Source organism: Thermobia domestica, chromosome 1 (assembly GCF_964235325.1).
Source record: "Thermobia domestica chromosome 1, izTheDome1.hap1.1, whole genome shotgun sequence".
NCBI classification, from domain to species: Eukaryota; Metazoa; Arthropoda; class Insecta; order Zygentoma; family Lepismatidae; genus Thermobia; species Thermobia domestica.
Genome location: NC_137454.1, coordinates 244,208,333 through 244,227,677, shown reverse-complemented (window position 1 = coordinate 244,227,677; position 19,345 = coordinate 244,208,333). Strand labels below are relative to the sequence as shown.

Sequence of the window (19,345 nt, the reverse complement as noted above, 5' to 3'; positions counted from 1 at the left end):
TATTGATTAATATAGGGACGAGAAATATTCGTTTATTTTCTACCCAAAGATGTTCTTTATGACAAATTGGTGCTATTGTTAGTATTAAACTAAAGGTATAGAGTGTTATTTATTTCAAATCGTGCTATTTTTTTCGGATAGTTGTAATAAAATTTAAATATATATCGTATTTTCACGGATTAAAATAAAGATGAATTATAAAATATATATGTCATCATTTTGAATGAAATGATGACTTCGATCTAACAATAATTTCTAAGACAGAAATACACGCACATATATCATTATTAATTTATTTTTATTATTTCTACTTAAGGATTCCTTTTTATCTGTTATTAATCCCTCTGTGATTGACTGTACTTGTTGTTATTGGATGCTGTAATAATTGCGTAGGACTGGCAGCACTGCTGGTTATTGGAAAGCTGATTGACGGTAGGATCGCTGTTCAGAATTCGTCTGCTTTTGCAGTGACCTTGAGCTGCCATTCTACGTGCCGGTCACTATACCACCTGGAACTGATTTAATTTCATTTCAAACAGTAGTGAAAGGAGTATCAGAAAGATACATTTATTTGCAACAAAGAGCACTAATAACATTTTAAAGAGGACAAACCGCATTTAGTCATTACTTTTGGATAGTTGAAAGGTCAATGTCAATTATTTTGGGAATTTATTTCCTCCAACGTACTTATGCCAACATAGACTAAAATAAAAGTAATTTCTTTATATATCCACTCAAGCCGAGACTACCAGCTTACAAGAAGGAAGACACATTATCAGCTCTTACAACTCGAGTCATTATGCAACCTCAGCAAGGTTGTTTATATCTAACTAAAAACATTACTCTTCCTCTTCGTTCACATACATTCATTTTGTTGCAACAAAGAAAAAATAGATAACGGAGAATTTTTGTATGTGTCATTGCTTCCTGGAATACTTGAGAGACAGATTACGTGCGCTCGACCAGAAGATTGACGTTAAGAAATTGACAATTTTAATTTTAAATCCTAACAGCTATACTATAAAGAAGAATACACCAGTGGCGTTTTTGAGGAAGGTCACGAAATTTCTTTTAACACTCTAGAAACACAAATTTCTCTAGAAAAGCGCAGCAATTTACAACAAACGAAGAAATTGAAGAACGATTAAAATACACGGATTTTTTAAAGAGCTCTTTAACGTCAACCCTGACTTAAATAAAACTCAAGAACAAGCAGTTTATGAATTATTGTTCAAGTATAGGGACGTTTATACATATACTCTTAATGATATTGGATATCTCAGGAGATACGTTTATAAAATTAGAATGTTTGACAGCTGTATTTCATGATCATTCCCCACCGATCCCACCGTTATCACTTCAGAAAGTCGTAGGAATTTTGAGATGCGTTATGGGCCATAAAACAAGTTCCCAACCTCTGTCAATCGCAACGAGGTGATTTTGGATGGCCTACCCAATAGGATTCTAGTTTCGCTGATGATATCGTGTGTGGGAGTTACCACTTCCACCAGCAGTTACAGGATTTAGAATTACTATTGAAGAAACTTAGAAAATACGATTTTCGTGCATCTTTTAAGAAAACACACTTGTGTTATCACGAGCTTAATGTATTGGGATACCTTGTAAGCAGCGAATCCATTAAAATATCACCAAAAATAGCTAAGAAGATAAGAAACTTTAAAAGACCAACTACAAAACAGATTCTCAAAAGTTTTATTCGGCGATGTTATTACCTTAGGGTACATATTAAAGATTACGCGACAAAAATTGAACAATTCCAACAATTGGTAACTCCCAAATCTAAATTTAAATGGACAAAGGAATATGACACTCTCTTTGAACAATTGAAAAAGACAGACATACTTCAAGCTTCTTCTCTCTCTCTCTCTCATTTTGACGATTCCCTAGAAATTCGCGAGTATGCTGACAGCAGCCAGATACAAGCAGGAGGAATACTCGGTTGTTATGACCTAAGAACTGACACAGAAAAAGTAGTCGCTTACTGCAGTAGGAGATTAACGAAAAGCGAACAGAAGGGTAGTATTTGTGAGAAAGAATTATATGCTCTTATATATACCTTACGAAAATTTCGTTACTTTCTACTAAATAGAAATTTTAATCTCCATGTGAACGCCAAATGCTTAGATACATTAAATTAAATACACAACCTGATAAGGTTGGGAAGTATACGAGATATAAAATATTCGTAGAAAACTATGATTTCAACACACTATTTGCCAGGTTCTAAACACCCAGCTGATATCAATAGTAGACTTGAGCAAACAAAAGACGTCTTAAAGGAAGAGGTGAATAATGACAATATTGAAGAGAAAGGCGAAGATTGTCATGCATTTAGATCCAATACTCTTCAGGTTAATATTTTACAGGTAGAATATAACGATGTTTTACCTAATATAGCAAAAGACCAACGTGAAGACGATAATTATAAAGATATCATCTCTGTCGTAGAAGGGAAAGAACCAGACAAAATTTCTACAGTTAGGTCTGCAAGATTTTTTTCCTTAAAGACGGCATACTATACAGAAAACAAAATCATCCCGATTACGAATTATTACATCTTCTATGCATACCGAAATCCTTAGCCAACTTGTGGTTTACACCCTTTCACAGGCAAGCTACAGGTCCGCACTTTAAGTTCACAAAATCATATAAAACTGCTATGAAGAAATTCTATATGTCGCATCTTAAGAACTATCTTGCTCATAAAATATGCAGGTGCCCAGATTGTCAGAAACTTATAAAACTACCAGAGAAGAAACAGGCGGAGCTACTGCTTCATCTTGAAGGAGACATTGCGACAGCGTGGGTCTATGACGAACTAGGACAATTTCCAACTAAAGAAGAACGAAATAAATATATATATTTGTAGCAAACGAATTACCTACGCTATATGTAGTCGCAAAGACAATGGACATAATAAATGCCGAAAACAGAGAAATTTTTAGAACATGACATCAATTTGTTAGCACGGACTGCTACATAGGCACAAATACAAGAAAAATACAACAACATTACGAGTACTTACCTGTAGCGGAAGAAGATGGACGAGGAGCAGAAGAAGAAGAAAAATACAATAACAAACAAACTCTTGTGTACGAAACGATATAACCTTCAACCTTGGTCATAATAGAGATTTTGTTATAAGAACTTTTATAAACACAAAAGAACTATTTTATAATAAAATAGGTGAAGCGGTAAACCTCGGTCCATTATTGACTCTACCTTAAAACATTTCAAGGTGATAGGCACGAAAATTTTGTACGGGACACTCTTTTTATTAACTTTTTAACAAGCACAAAATTAATTAAGTCAGTACCAATTTTTTCTAAGTTCTATTTTTTTCTTCATCATTTTTTCACCTTTCTTGAGTGCGATTTATGCGGAAACGAGATCTGGTAAACAGACGTATAGGTCAGAAGGAAATAATAATAATACGAATTTTAATATGACAGCGGGTGCATCTAATATGTCTTTTTGCATGCCTCATCTTACGAAATATTCAGGACATGTGCATGAGGGCCCAGTCAGATTTTTCATGTTATTCGATCATATGGCAACCACATAGTCATGGTTACCAACCAAAAAGAAGGTAATTTTAGCAATATATTTACAGGATACAGCATTAGATTTAGTATTGCAACTTAAAAACTAGAATCAATTGGGGACATAATCCTACGAAAATTTAAAATCTAAATTAGTTGCATTAAGGAGGCCGAACTATTTATAAGAACTTTTGTAACACAAAAGAACTATTTTATAATAAAATAGGTGAAGGGACAAATTTCTGTCCATTATGGACTCTACCTATAAAACATTTCAATATATATATATATATATATATATATATATATATATATATATATATATATATATATATATATATATATATATACAGTGAAACCTCTACTAACGGACACCTCTATAAAGCGGACACCTCCCTTATAGGACGTATTTTGTATTCCCCAAACACTGGAATAGGAAAAAGCATATTGACAAACCTCTCTAAAGCGGACACTCTCTAGTACGGACACGGACAGTCTTTTCTGTCTTTTATCGGTATTATTTACCTCCGTATTACGGACACTTTCTCTAGAAATAAGTTGAAAAGTGTCGTAAAAATGCATTTTTAGTAATTTACACATGTATCACCAAGGAAGCATTGTGACAACATTTTGCCCCCTCAACTGTCTGCTCAGCAACCCAGACGAAGCGTCTCTGTTTAACAACATTCTTATGTCCTTTGCTTGCATCCCACTCACACCCAAGCTGTTTTAGACACAAAAGTGATTGACAGCTGCCCGCCGTTAGGGATGACACATTATGCTACTGTCTCGTTGGAGTCTCTAACTAACCAGAATACAAGTTTAGTACTTTTTGCCCTCAGGTATGTAAATTGTCTCAAAAAGAACACTTCAGGACTCCAATCATCCCACAAATTAAAGCGCCATACTGAAAACGAAGGAAGTACTGATAAGTGTAAAGTGCAGAGAACTATAATATGTTATTTCCATGTTGTGCCTCGAACATAGAGTATTGGATGACAGAGAATAATGCATGTAATATTCGTAAATACGTGATTCATGCAAATTTTTTTTAATTGTATATTATCTTGCTCACTAATTTACATAAAAAATACTGAAACCTCTTGAAGGCGGACACCTCTCTATAGCGGACAATTTTTGATTCCCCGCGGCTGTCCGCTTTAGAGAGGTTTCACTGTATATATATACAAGGTTTTAATGAACTATACCGACAAAGTGTAAGAGGTGATTCCTCACATCAAAATAAGAGAAAAAGTTCATATGGACCTAAGGGGGAAAGTGCATAGTTTCAGAGCTAGGGCTGTCCAAAATCACGAAAAAGGGAAATTTCAAGAGGAGGCTCTATTTCGAATTCGAAAAACTATGGATGGTTGATCAGCGTAAACGAAGTCATGCATACGTAGCACAAAAATTCAAATTTCATTAATGTTCAATGTATGCACAGAGTATTCCTTGCAGGGTGTAATTCCCAGACATGCCATCAACCGAATTTTGAGATATGCTCTGACTTTATGATTGGTCCAAAGTAGGCAAACGATAAGACTTGATAGCAGTGAACACGGAATTCTTTAGCGCGATGTCGGAAGTGTTAAAGATCGTCAGCAATACAGTCTCTTGTACTAGTGAAAATGCATGCTGCGATGTTTTCTTTCACGCTTATAAATGAAGAAAAAGTTATATATACCATGACGAAATACATCGCAGCACACGTTATTCCGAACACAAGAGAACATGCAGCTACCGGCTCCTAACACTTCCGACTTCCCTCCGAATATTGGGTGTTGATTTTATCAAGGCTTACCTCTTGTCTACTTTGGACCCTAATTGAAATCATGGTATATTTCAAAACTCTATTGAGAGCATATCTGAGAATTACACCATGTAGGGAATACCTTGTACACCTATTGAAAATTGATGAAATAAGCACTTTTGGATTATGCATGCGTGGCTTTCTTTACGTTGATAAGGACCACCATAAACAGTTTCGGGAATTCGAAATAGAGCCTCTTGAAAATTCCCTTTTCATGATTTTGGACAGCCCTAGCTCTGAAACTATACATTTTCCCCCATAGGTCCATATGAACTTTTTCTCTTATTTTGATGTAAGAAATCACCTCTTACAGTTTGTGGGTATAGTTCATTAACAGCCTGTATATATATATATATATATGACTTGAGTAAAACTTCACAATTTGCTAGTTTCAAATAATCGAAATTTGTATGCGGAAACAGGTGATCACTCATTTTTAATGGGAAGCTCATACGCAGAGTTCCATATCCCAACGTGAGATATGCACTTTATTTTTGAAGTACTTAATATATTTGAGCCCTTTTTTATTTTCCCTAGGATATATATTTTTTAAAATGCCTTTCTTATTCCTTGTTTTCATGACAAGAAGGGTTTAATGTCCAAATTTTATGTTTCTAGTTGTTGTAGTATGACCTTCATTTTGATATGACTCATATATTACTCTTTTTTATACAGTAAAACCTGTCAACTTGGCCATCTCTCTAAGTTGGCCATTTGCTCATCTTAGCCCGGTTCGTCGTGGACCTGCATTTTCCCATAAGACATTCGTTACTTATTACTGTAAGTTGGCCACCTGTCTATCTTGAAAGTTGGCCGCATTGAAGCAATGTTTACCCTATGATGATAATGATAAATTTACCTGCGTATCTTCGCCACGCAAATTTCCTTTTTGTTATTTCTCTTAAGTCTTTCGTATTCCTATATCAGAGGCAAATATTCTGTATTTATTACTGCAGACAAAGAAGCATGGATTCCCACGATTTGTTCTTGGAAGTCAATGGCCAGAACACTGCCCTGATAAAAGGATGGTGAAGGAAGATGTGAATAAGAAAGAGGAAGTACAGGAATTCAGAAAATTGTTGTACGTACTTGTTTACCCTGTCTGTTTTGGTAAAACATTAGCTTCTTTCATCAGTGGGGAGCTTTCCAGAAAATTCTCAAGGTTAAAGCTAACCATCTCAATTGACAACTATTGGCACCTGACGGCTTGTCGAAAGATGGTGGAGGTTTTGAGATATGAATCCTATTAAAATATCTCGTAACATCCTTTGCTTCGAGGAAAGCACTTGTAGCTCATTAACAAGAGGTAGTAACTACAAAATTAGAATGGGCATATGTGAGAAAAAGAATAAAAAAATACGTCTAGAATGAACCACCATGAATACCTTTGTTATTAATAACTGATTTGCTATTTTTAGAAAGGTATGTACAGATTTTTTTTCTAGTCCCGTGTATTCTTATGATTACTCTATATATTTCTCTGATTATTTAAAAGTAGCTGTCGTGCCTTTGCTTATTAAAATTTTACAATCAAGTAACACTAGAAATCCTATTCTAAAAATACACCAATTACTTATTTTCTGTAAGTTGGCCACCTGTCTAAGTTGGCCACTTTTCAATAGAACTGATGGTGGCCAACAAAGACAGGTTTCACTGTAATGGTATATAAAAGGGGGAAAATCAAACCTCATCATATTATAATAGATTTTGAAATGGAATAATTAGTAGTCCAATACTGATCAGTGGCGTAGCTAGAACAATATGGAAGGTAATGATAATTACCATAACGAGAAATCGCGCTTGCACACATACATTCACATACGCAAGCTATATGTGGCGTCACCGGCTGAAATGTGGAACATATAGTCGGCCAGAGTACTTTATGAACTCTTGCGAAACGAAACTTAGTATTTTCTTTCTTGCGGTGAGGCGGAATGCAGGAGAAATATATAAGAAAGAAGTAACGTTAAGTTTTCTTTCGTTACCTAGTATTGATATACCGTAAGACGGGGTTACTTTGCACAAGATCTAAGCAATTTTGAAGAAAATCGCATGTAAGTTACAAAATAATGATTTAGAACGCAGTATTTTAAATATATAATAGCCAGACATATAAGGAAAACATTAGTGCAAGTTCATTAGTAAACATTCAGTATGACTATAGTTATTGAAATATAAACTTTGGTGTAAAGTAACCCCATACATGGGGTTACATTACACAACATACAAAAAGTATGTTCAACATACGAACATAACATTTCTGTGTAATGTTTTCCCTTCAGTATTTATACATTTTACTTTCTACACAAAACTGCATGCAGTCTACAAAAATTGATATTAGAATGATGGTACTGGTATCCGTTCTTAGTTTGAATTAAAGATATTTGTAAAGAAAAATATGTATTTTCTGATACCGGCACAGGAACCACATTCTGATAGTGTATCATATGTCCCACAAAAATGCCAACTCAGGAACAGAAAAAAAGAAATCCCGTGAAGTGATTTGCCTTGGTTATTCCTTATGTCCAAGAATATCATCCCAATCGTAATCAGTGGAAGATTTACGGAGTTTGGGAGTTTAAGGCTGAATCCCACCCAAGTTGCATGATTTCTTTTTAAAAGAATCTAATGTTAGTCATTCCTATGTGTATAAGCTGCGAGCCCGCCCCTCCCCCAAGTCTAGTGATTTTTTTAACGAAGCCTTTGTAAGTGAAGCCCCCTCGAACTACTTTTTCTGGATCCGCCACTATTCATAATTTATTTTCCAACAAGAAATTCATTCCGGCATCTAAATAAATAAAAAATTTACCTAAATTTAGAATGCAGGAGGTTCCAGTAGTAATAATTTCCTATCTAAGAGGTATTTTGAACCAGTGCAAAGTAACCCCGAGTAGAGGCAGAAACCGCCTTCTTCCAGTTTTACTTTTTTTTTATGACTTCAAAACGTTTCACATTTCAATTTCAACTATTGCATCAAAGTCCCATTATACACAGTAGTATTCCACGAAACTGACTTAACTTTGACATAAAATTCTTGTAGGTGATATCTTTCAATTTTTTTTTTTGGCATTTACAGTGACTGCTTTTCATACCTCTACAACAACGATCCTCCCGGTAATTAGAACTGATGTTAACCACTAACATTATAGCCAAAATACAGTTAGATTTTCTATCTTACGGTGGCAGTTGAAACTTTCTCTTTATTGTACATGGTTTTGCCGACAGAGGACTGCGAAACTCTTTTTATATTTTGTACAAAGTTACCCTTGATGTGCAAAGTAACCCCTTCTTACGGTACTGATGAAATTTGTAAAGATATATTAAATTAAACTTTTTGGCGCTACAGCCCATGAAAGGTTATGGCCAGCCAGACAGCTGACATTCAACTATGAAATGCGTGGCAAGCGCATAGATTCCCAGGCGCCATTATTTCTTGATCGGAGATCGCTACCTCTTATTTCAGATAGCTTCCAAATTGCCCCATGATGTTGGTTCAACATCGGAAAAATTTTGCTCCCACCGAAAATAAAACCAAAGATAAATCATATCGAGGTCGTGCACGCCAACAATTCAATTAAACAGGAACTAAATAATAATAAAATTGAATATCCATTTTCTTTTTAATGCTCTCTATTCACACACCCGCAGATGGTAAATTTTGATGCGCATAGTAACGAAAAATAGTTTAAAAACCTGAAGAAGACAGTATAACTATTCTGGTTAAATCTTTCAGAGCCAAACATAGAGCTTATAAGAAGAAAACCCATGTTTGAACTGCAAATATAAAGATACTAATAATAAAGATGATATGTATGTAGGCTAATGAAGAGTTATTAAAGATTTAACATCCTGAAAGACCTTCGGTTCGCTTTTGGTATGTTCAAGTCCGATCCCCTTAAAAGCCATGCACTCCCCCCGCCCCCCAAAAAAACTTGCTGAGTACACCCCTTCATAGGCTTAACTAAAGGGGGCAGCCTTCCGTAGAACACTGTTGCTTCTCTACACCTTGGATCACATCCTGAAACTGGGGTCGCTGCAGAAGCATGGTGTCGTGTCTTCTTCCCTAAGCAAAATATCCTAGTCACGCCAATGGCTGAGGTGCCCAGCCAGCAGTATATTAAACAGTATCGTGTAAAAGTGCACCATGGAAACATCAATTACCAATGATTTTTCATTACGAGTTCACACTAGGACATTTGTGCAGATTTAGCACACAATATTGAAAAATTAGCTTCGGGGCCACTAACCAATAGGAAATTCTGATGAGCTCTTCAGCACATCGTGGAACTGAACCTCGATAAAGTGTTTGTGCAATTCCAGTCAAATCAGGCGTACACCATATCACTGTCATTCGATAGCTAAGTGCTATTAGTGAGGTGAAAATTTTGGACTCATGGGTGCCACCTGAGTTGGCACCGCCTGACAAGAATCACCATCTAGTAATGTGCAGTTTTCTGAGTATATGGAAAGTTTCATGCAGGAATTGTCACTTCTCATGAAAAATGAATCGGTAGTGACAATCATAAAAGGTCAGAACAGTGGTTGGATAGTAATTAGCGTCATCCTTCACCCACAGGAAGTTGTCTATGATGGGAGTGATCCATCATGTCTTTCTCCTTCGAGACGAAACTATCACCGCTTGTTGTTACAACTCCACTTGGTGAAATGCACGGCAAACTTGTTCCCAGGCTTCCAGCAATAGTGAATGGTGCCTATGTGTCGCTCAAAGAAGGGTATAGATTCTCCATGAATAATGAATCCTTCCTCACTCATTGTATTCTCCTGACATCTTTCCCACCGACTACCACTTCTTCCAACATCTCGATCACTTGGCAGGGAAGAATTTTACTGATGACCGGGTAGTGCAATGTGCGATTGTCTTCTTCGCATCCGAAATTCAAGTCTTCTATCGCCTTAAAATCCAATCGTTGGCTGAGTAATGAAAAAAGTGCGTGAGACAGAGACTGATTTGACCAAGCAGGTATCTCAGGTTTCCTTTTTCTTTCTTTTGTTTTTTGTCTTTTAAAAGAGGCACACGTCAATTGAATATTTCAATCGCACCAGCACACAGCAAAATCTTGGGGAGATGTGTAATAATAATAACAACTCAAATTGGAGTGTTTCGGTTCAAAATCATATCCAAAGAAGAGGTTTTATTTTCGCAGCTAGCCGCTTAAACCATAGTTTAGTTGATGAAAGTCTCGTATATGTAAATATCGTTTAATCTATATTTAACATATGTGTAATTATAAATAAGACAAATAGATTTAAGGCATTATATGGTAGATCCCTACTACTAACTGACCCATGACTACTCATGACTCTAAGCATATCTACTGAATCCTACACCAAACTCGTACCAGATTTGGAACCATAACGTCCTTTTTGTTCCTAGTAAATCCGCCTCATGATTAACAATAAGGAAATTGGATTTCTGTCCATCGTTCTTCAGCCTCCAGCTGGAGTCCGCAATTTTATCAATTGTTGGAATCCCGCTAGGATGGTTTATAAGATTTGTTGGGTCTTACATCCACCTACCTTTCATGCTATAGGTAATCGTTTCATCTTCTGCTTCTAGAATATTGGTAAATATCCTCCCATGAGGATTAGAAGCCGAAAACTAACAATGCTGACCCTTTTGTATCCTTTCTTATAGAATAATTACATGAGGACCAGGAAGCTAGATTGAGATCTGTGTCCAACTCTGGGTACTGCAAAATTTGCGGAGCAGAGCCCAAATATATCTTTCTGTTCATAGCCACTGTAATATAATTGTATGTTTATTGAAGCGAACGTGCCGGATTCTATCGTTCTATTAGATTGTCATTTGTGAGTCTATCAGCCTGTCTATTTCACGATAACTCACTCAAAATTTATCAGATTTTAATGAAACATGGTATGTGCCCTCTTTCACCTTTCAGAAAAAAACTCTTTTCCTTGTGGTTGTATTCCATTAAGAATAACGGCGTAAATGAGGTAAAATTCACCCATGTTTTAAGTCTGAACATGTAAGACAACTTTCCAAAATAAATCACTTACAAATAATTCGATTCTAACAAAATATAGTGCATGTTTTGTTTAAGGCATTCTAATTAATCCCCACAACTTGGTGTTAAAATCTGCCACAACTGAAAGGGTGAATTATGTTCCGATATAATTTTCGATTAAAAATATTTATAGTACATTTTCTTCGACTCTCTTCCGTAATCTCCATGCTTGGAATTAAAATCAGTCATGAATGAGCGATGAGTGTACCTCCCTCCTAATTTAGAAAGGATTGTTTCCCCCTTCCATACAATATGACACATATATTTGAGGCTTCACAATCATCTCCACACTCGAAGTCTCGTACAAAATTCGAACGACTTTTGTAGGCATCTTTGTATATCACCCCACCTCTTTTTTTCTTGCTTTCTAGGTCAAACATCCAAAAACGTTGAAGCACGTGATTAATTATTGTGTGGAAAGCTAATATATAGAATTTCATGTTTCAGACCTTAAAGGAAACCGAAATTTGAACATGTGATAATAATAATTGCAACCTGCGCCCCTTTTCATTCGAACCTTTTTTCTTGGCTTCTAGGACAAATGTCAAAAGGCGCTGAAACGCACTATTTTAAATGAAAAGTCTAAACACCAAATTTCATGTCCCTATCCTTAACGGATTCCGACATATGGACATCTTATTATAAGAATTGTAATCCGTGTTCCTTTTTGAATCCATATCTTTTCTTCCCTTAAAGCACAAAAATAAAAAGACTGAAATACATGTTTAATTATTTGAAATGAAAATTCTAAACACTTAATCTCATGTCTCTAATCTTAAGGAATTCCGACATATGCACATCTTATTATACATATTTCCAATCCCCATTCTCCTCTCTCTTTCACGTAAATTTCCGAAACACATTCTTTAGTGATTCCTTATGATACAAATCCCATGTACTGTTCTTATCTCAAGTTTCAACCTTAAGAGGCCTCATCCCAGCGAAATTAAAATATCGCTAATTTTACAAGAATTATGTGATATCTTCAAATAGATAAAAGATAATTGAAATGTGGAACAAGAGCGCCCTAGACGTTGTTCCAAGTCACCTAGTGGCTTTCCGTTTTCAGCCGTTTAGAAACGCGAAAATAAATGCCGATTTTCAAAATGGCTCGAAAGCGAAAGCAAATAAGTGAGTCATGATAACGGTATCTCATGTAAAATGATATTGTATAGGGCGCTCTTGTTCCACATTTCGATTATCTTTTAGCTATTTGAAGATATCACATAATTACTGTAAAATTAGCGGTATTTTAATTTCACCGGGATGAGGCCTCTGAAGTAGTTTGGTTAGGCGTTGATCAGTAATTCAGTCAGTCACGATTTTTCTTTCTTCTTGTCCCCTGAAATTTCCATTCACCCTCAATACTTAATTATTAGTTGAATTCTGACTAACCTCGTTCGGTAATCCTAGGAATCCAATAACAGCAACTTTCAAAGTTGTATTTCCAGCTAAAAGTGTATGAATGGATGAATTCTTGAAATCATTTATGTTAGCTGCTACAATCCTGTTCCTTAGTGCACGTAAATAAGGATCTATAACGCCTCGGTCGTACTTTATCTCTTCAGGTCCTAATGTCTGCGAAATAAAGTTAATACTTACTTAGGATTAAGATGATACATGTAACTATAATTGATTAAACATTCTATATTAGAAACTTTAAAGACTTTTATCTTAAATACAAGGATTAGATTTTTAGTAATGGCAACACTCGGGTACAAAGCAATCCATTATAATTCATACCAGCGGTAGGTTAGATGCCGACCCTTCCTCAGAACACATGAACTTGCCTGCCCTCCTCTCCATGCGCGCGCAGCGCCAGCAGTTAGAAGGAAGTTCCGAGTGAGTGCTCGTGGACAACAGTTACGCTGCGTGAGTGCTCTCCGAATACAGTCATGTTTACGAAGTAAGATGACAGAAAATTGAATGCGCTAGAGGTAGAATGCAAAACACTGCTACGAAGTACTGCATGTTTGCGGTGCAAGTGCATTACCATACAGTACAGTAACAAGATGGGTCAAAACCTTTAATGACGGACGACAAAATGTCACAGACATGCCTCGCTCCGCCCATCCTCCTGTAAGTGAAGATGTGCAGAACGTGAACGCGTTATTGCTAGCGGATCGGAACGCCACGATTCGTCAATTGGCCAACGATACAGGACTAGCGCATTCGACTGTGCTGAAAATTCTGAAGAACCTGGGATTGCGTAAAATTGCCTCAAGATGGGTTTCACATGATCTGACTGAACAACACAAGTGGCTGCGATATGATGCAGCTCGAACACACTTAAAGCGGTATCAACATGAAGGTTACGCCTTCTTACGGCGGATCATTGCTATTGATGAGACCTGGGCCCTAGCGTATGAACCACAGATGAAACGGCAATCAAACGAGTGGCGTCATCCTGGGTCACCGAGAAAAACTACAGTTCGGAATACCCCAATCAACGTGAAAGCTATGCTCATCACTACATAAGATTGGGATGGTGTAATCATAAACCATACCATTCCCAAGGACACACCGTTAGTGCAGAGTACTAGTGCAATTTTTTGCAAAACATTCTGCGAGCAGTGGCACTAAAACGACGCCACTTCCTGACAAACCCACCCATGACAATATGCCGTTTTCCACCCACCCACAATGGCCGTTTTCCTTTGAAGATCACGTAACTGGTGAAAGATACCTGAGCATATTGGGAGATCAGCTAATGCCCCAACTTGACAGACTAAACGAAGGACTCCCTGACTGGATCCAGTATCATGAAGGCACTGTTTCTTGTGCAACGGTGTACGAGCTTGGCTTAATGACGATTTTCCTTCCTGTATTGAAAGACATTTCTTCACTCAGCTAACATTAATCTACTTGACCTTTTCTGGGATGTGCCAAAAGAGAAGTTGTTCTCAGTGAAAATCACAGGTATTACCTGAAAGCAAGCATCATGCGTAAGTGTTCTGAAATAGATGGAAATTTGGATTTAGCATGCAAATGCAGGGTATGCATCTGTTCACCAATGCTGACTGCTACTGGTGCAAGTTGTATTGGACATTGCTAACGGTTCGACACGAAAATAATCGAAATTTGTGGTTTACATCTACTCCAAGAAAACAATATAGGCTTCATTTCAGTTATCAAACACAACACAAGCAGATGTATCTTTTGAGGATGGGCGGTTGGTATATGTAGTTCTCTGTATGTTCAATAGTATCGACAAGAAAAATATATTGTCAGAGTACTCACTTTTGGCGAGAGACCTGGATTAGATTCTCAGTGGGAGCTCATTTCGTTCAGATCCTACGTTAAGCTGTAGCTCCACGTCTTATATATCCTCGATGCTGATCTAGGACGCTGAAGTCCAAACCAACCAAACAACAAGTATTGACAAATGGAAACCCTGATAGACAATTACTGTACAAATTTCAATTTTCAGTGCTGTAACAATTCGAATAAAAGCCCTTTCGCCTCAATGTTTAGCATTGAAGATGCACTTGGAAAGAATTAATTTTCTTCATAAAAATACATCATGGAGTACACACGTATCTTACCCGTTCACTCTGAGTGGTGCGCCTGCACCCTCTTGCAATTTACGAGCAATGTAGTAGAAATCAGATTCTACGTTCTGCATCAGAAGTATACCTGTCAACGCGGTAGATTTTGTGTGTCACCTGTGAGAAATTCATAAACCAACAGTAACAGAGGCAAAGCCTCTGTACCAACTTAATTAGCGCCTCAAGCAATCAAATTCATAAACCAACGACGAATGGCGAGTTTATATCCATAGGTTGCTATAGAAATTATGCAGCTTTTTATTTAGTCCAACTAGGTCCAGAAAGAAGACAAATTGTGCCATATGGATATGGCATCAGAGTTAATATTTTCAGCTTCATTTGGAATATAATTAAAAAGTTTGAAATCGTACCCTCTCCTCCCAAAAAAGTCTTTATTATTTTCTGGTTTAACATATTAACCTTGTTTTTATCAGGAGCTCTTTTAAAACTTTTGATGACATAGTTTGTTTTGTAACTTCCGTCTGCCACTACTGCTATAAAGGGCTAAGTAATCACATATTTCCACCAAACATTTCTAATTCAGTTACCATGACTGATGCAAATAAAGGAATCATGAACTAGCTGATATATGTATGCTGACACTTCATACTAACAAAACTAGTTTGGGTACCATGTTTCAGTTACAGGGGAATCTGGAGGTGAACATGAAAGGCGAAGGTTAGTTCCCACGTTGCATGAATTTCTGTGGATAAACTTTGAACCTATGATCTTCCTCAGGGAGGGGATTTTCATTCCTTTACACAACTTCTTTTCATCAGTTCTCTCATCATCATTACTTTGCATTTATCGTAGTTGCCCTTTAACCTACAAGGCGTAAATAGTGGGGATGTTAAATTTTGATTTTGGCTATCTTCATTGCCACATTTTCTTCAGCCAAAAGTTTCCATAATTGTGGAAATTTCAATATCTAACACAATATAAGTTACTGTTTAATACTAATGCCTAAGTTAATACTTACTGCTGCATGAAAATTCAGAATTGTGGAAGCCTGCACTGCAGGGTCAAATTTCAAAATGTCGAATAGATTTTCTTTGTCTCTTCCTATGAAGTTCCCAGTGTTTAACCATAAATTGTTGAATTTAATTGTTTGTTTACGTAGAGATGCTAAACTTGCTAAGCCTCCTCTACATGAATCTGAAATCAGATTTAAAAGGAAGTTATTAGATTAAATAATTATATATCCCACTTTGATATACAATGCTGGTGCTCCGACCATCACGTTAGTATGATCTGTTCCAATGTCTTGCAGTTTGTTCAAATTTAAATTTGCCTTCCTCAATGATTCTTTAATAGCAATCATAATAGATTCAGCCTCACATTTTTCAAGCTGAGCATAGATAAGAAATATTGAATCAATTCTATCGGACGTCCTGCTATAATATATAATAGTTATTGCTAAAAGTTTAGTGACCCTAAATCAGTTGACTCATCTACGGTATTAAAATAGAAAAAATATCCCATCACCAATATCATTTCTTAAGTCACTTAAGAAATATAGCCCTTAATAATATCACTACATTTTTGTACGATGTAACTTAATCTGACGGGCAACAGCACTATTTCTGAACTTGTTTTTACACAATTCTCCTAAATTATTGCATGCCATTATTGCATAATGCGAAGATACGAACAGGGCAAGTGTTCCTTCGGTGTTGTTAAATTGTACGGAATCCGCCGTAAATCCATGGCTGTCTTTTTAAAGAAGCTGCAGATTTTTTCTTCATTACTTTCTAAATCATCCAGTCTAGCTCATATATTACAATAAATAACATTTTAAACCCATAACATTTTAAACACGCATTCGTGTTATCGCCTGCAACCTTTATTAACCACATTGAGATTTTCAACTACACCTCCCGAAACTTTGGGTATATTGAGGTTTTGCTTTACCCATTTTAGTGCTCACAAAAGTAATGCAAATAATAAAGTTTTCATTTAATGATCACTAAAATTCACAAATACACATACAACATCACACCAGAACTAACATAACGACAAAAAAAAAACGAATTGAAAAATGGAAAAATAAAACGAGCTGTTTTTGCACTCATTCTCTGTCACACTGCTGCTTATTCCTCAAAGGGTTATTACTCTTCCCGATTTTGGAGAAAATGTCTTTCGCCCTGATGTCACAACGTGACTGTCGGGACGAACTGACCCAACTAACTAACTAACTAACTCTATGGCCCATGGAACCCGGAGGTTCAGTGCCGCGTTCACAAAAGCTCTCCACTGACTTCTATCCTTAGCTAATTGGATCCAGTTTCTACTTTGTATTCCTATCTCTGCGAGATCCATCTTAATATTGTCCTCCCATCTGCGCCTAGGTCTTCCTAATGGTCGTTTTCCTATGGCTCTACCAGTCAAGACTTTGAAAGCGTTTCTACTTTCTTCCATTCTAGCTACATGACCTGCCCACCTAAGCCTCCTAGACTTGACGACCCTAACAATGTTGGGTAAACCGTATAAACTATGTAGTTCTTCGTTATGAAGCTTCCGCCATTCCCCATTCTCGTTCCTCTTGGGTCCGAATATTCTTCTCAGTATCCTGTTCTCAAATACTTTCAGTCTATGTTCTTCCCTCAGAGTAAGCGACCAAGTTTCACAACCATACAGAACAACAGGCATGATTATCGTTTTATATATTTTAAGCTTCAAATTCCTCGACAGAATTCGCGACGACAAGAGATTTTCAACCGAATAGTAACACGAATTCCCTGCTTTTAGTCGACATTTAATTTCTTCGTGAATATGATTTTCGTCTGTTAATATTGATCCTAAATATTTGAAAGTATCCACTTTATCAAAAGTATTATTTAATATTTTAACACCTCCACAATTTGCCGTATTACGGTCCCGACGCACTTCCATGTATTTAGTTCTCACTGCATTTACTTCTAAACCCATGTCCCTGCAAGCGTTTAATAAGATCTCTGCATTTATTTCTACTGTTCTCCTATCATCCCGTATTAAATTTACATTATCAGCATATGCCATAACCTGGTGAATGCCGTTCAACTCTAGGCCCTGGTTGCTATCTTTGATTTTCCTTATGGCGTATTCCAGCACAAACTTAAATAATAATGGCGACAACGCATCTCCTTGTTTCAGGCCATTTTCGACGTGGAAGCTCGCGGACAAAAATTTTCCTACCCGGACTTTACTTTGGGATTCACTTAAACATATCTTAATTAATCTAATTAGCTTTCTCGGTATTCCAAGTTCTGTAAGAACGTTGTATAATGTTTCTCTCCTAACCGAGTCGTAAGCCTTTCTAAAATCAATAAACAGTTGATGTACCGGGGTATTGTATTCCCACTTCTTTTCGAGTATTTGGCGAATGGTAAATATTTGGTCGATAGTTGATCGATTTCGTCTAAATCCGCACTGATAAGCTCCAATAATTTCATCTGCTTATGGGGTCAATCTTGCTAACAGAATATTTGAAAGGATTTTATAGGATGTTGACAGAAGAGAAATGCCTCGATAATTATTACAGTAAGTTTTGTCGCCTTTCTTGTGAATTGGAACAATGATTGATTCTTTCCACTCTTGTGGCAATTCTTCCTTGTTCCAGATAAGGCGAATGAGTTTGTGTATCTTGTTCCACAATTTTTCGCCTCCAGCTAAAATTAACTCAGCCGGAATTTCATCTACACCCGGAGATTTGTGTTTCTTCAATTTCTTTATAGCGGCTTCCAGTTCTATTCGATTGGGTTCTGGAATATACGGTTCTGCGGTGTGTATCTCCTTATCTCCACGCACATTAGTTTTTGGCTGCGTGTTCAGCAAATCGTCAAAGAAATCTTTCCATCTATTTAAGAGGCTATCCGTATCGGTGAGAACTGTTCCGTCAGATTTCTTTAATATATAAGCACGAGGTTGATAGCCTTTCTTAAATTCGCTGATCCCCTTATACATGTCCCGAATATTTTTATTTTTACTATTATCTTCAAGTTCCTTAATTTTAGCTTTCAAAAAATCGCGTTTCTTTGTTCTAAAAGTTTCCCGCCTGATATCTGCGAAATTTTGTGTAGTTGTTTCATTCGGATTTTGTAGCCACCGTAATTTTGCCTGTTTTCTCTTCTCTGCTAGTTTAATGCTTTCTTGGTCGAACCATGGTTTGTTCCTACGTATTTCCGCGTGTCCCAATTTTTCTATTGCTGAACTTTTAATGCTATCTCTAATTTCAATCCAAGTATCCTCAACACTAGTGCACTCCGAGTCTTCTAAAACCGCGAATCTATTCGAAACTTCAATCTGGTATTCCTCTCTTACCTGGCTCTCTTCTAATTTCTTTAAATTAAATCTCTCCGTTTTCGGACATTGAATATTACCTTTATTCAACGATAATCT

The 19,345-nt window shown here is 36.6% G+C and overlaps 1 protein-coding gene across 2 annotated transcripts in view; it reads right to left on the bottom strand.

The window, feature by feature from the left end:
- Nucleotides 1-19,345, bottom strand: part of LOC145667354 (apyrase-like) — a 155,222-nt gene that overhangs the window by 127,481 nt on the left and 8,396 nt on the right. For both annotated transcript variants that reach the window (XM_081734909.1, XM_081734911.1), the window contains exons 2-3: nt 15,948-16,123; nt 12,816-12,998 (exon numbers count right to left, since the gene is read on the bottom strand). In XM_081734909.1, coding sequence (XP_081591035.1) covers nt 12,816-12,998; nt 15,948-16,123 — 359 coding nt within the window. The remainder of the gene's footprint in view (nt 1-12,815; nt 12,999-15,947; nt 16,124-19,345) is intronic.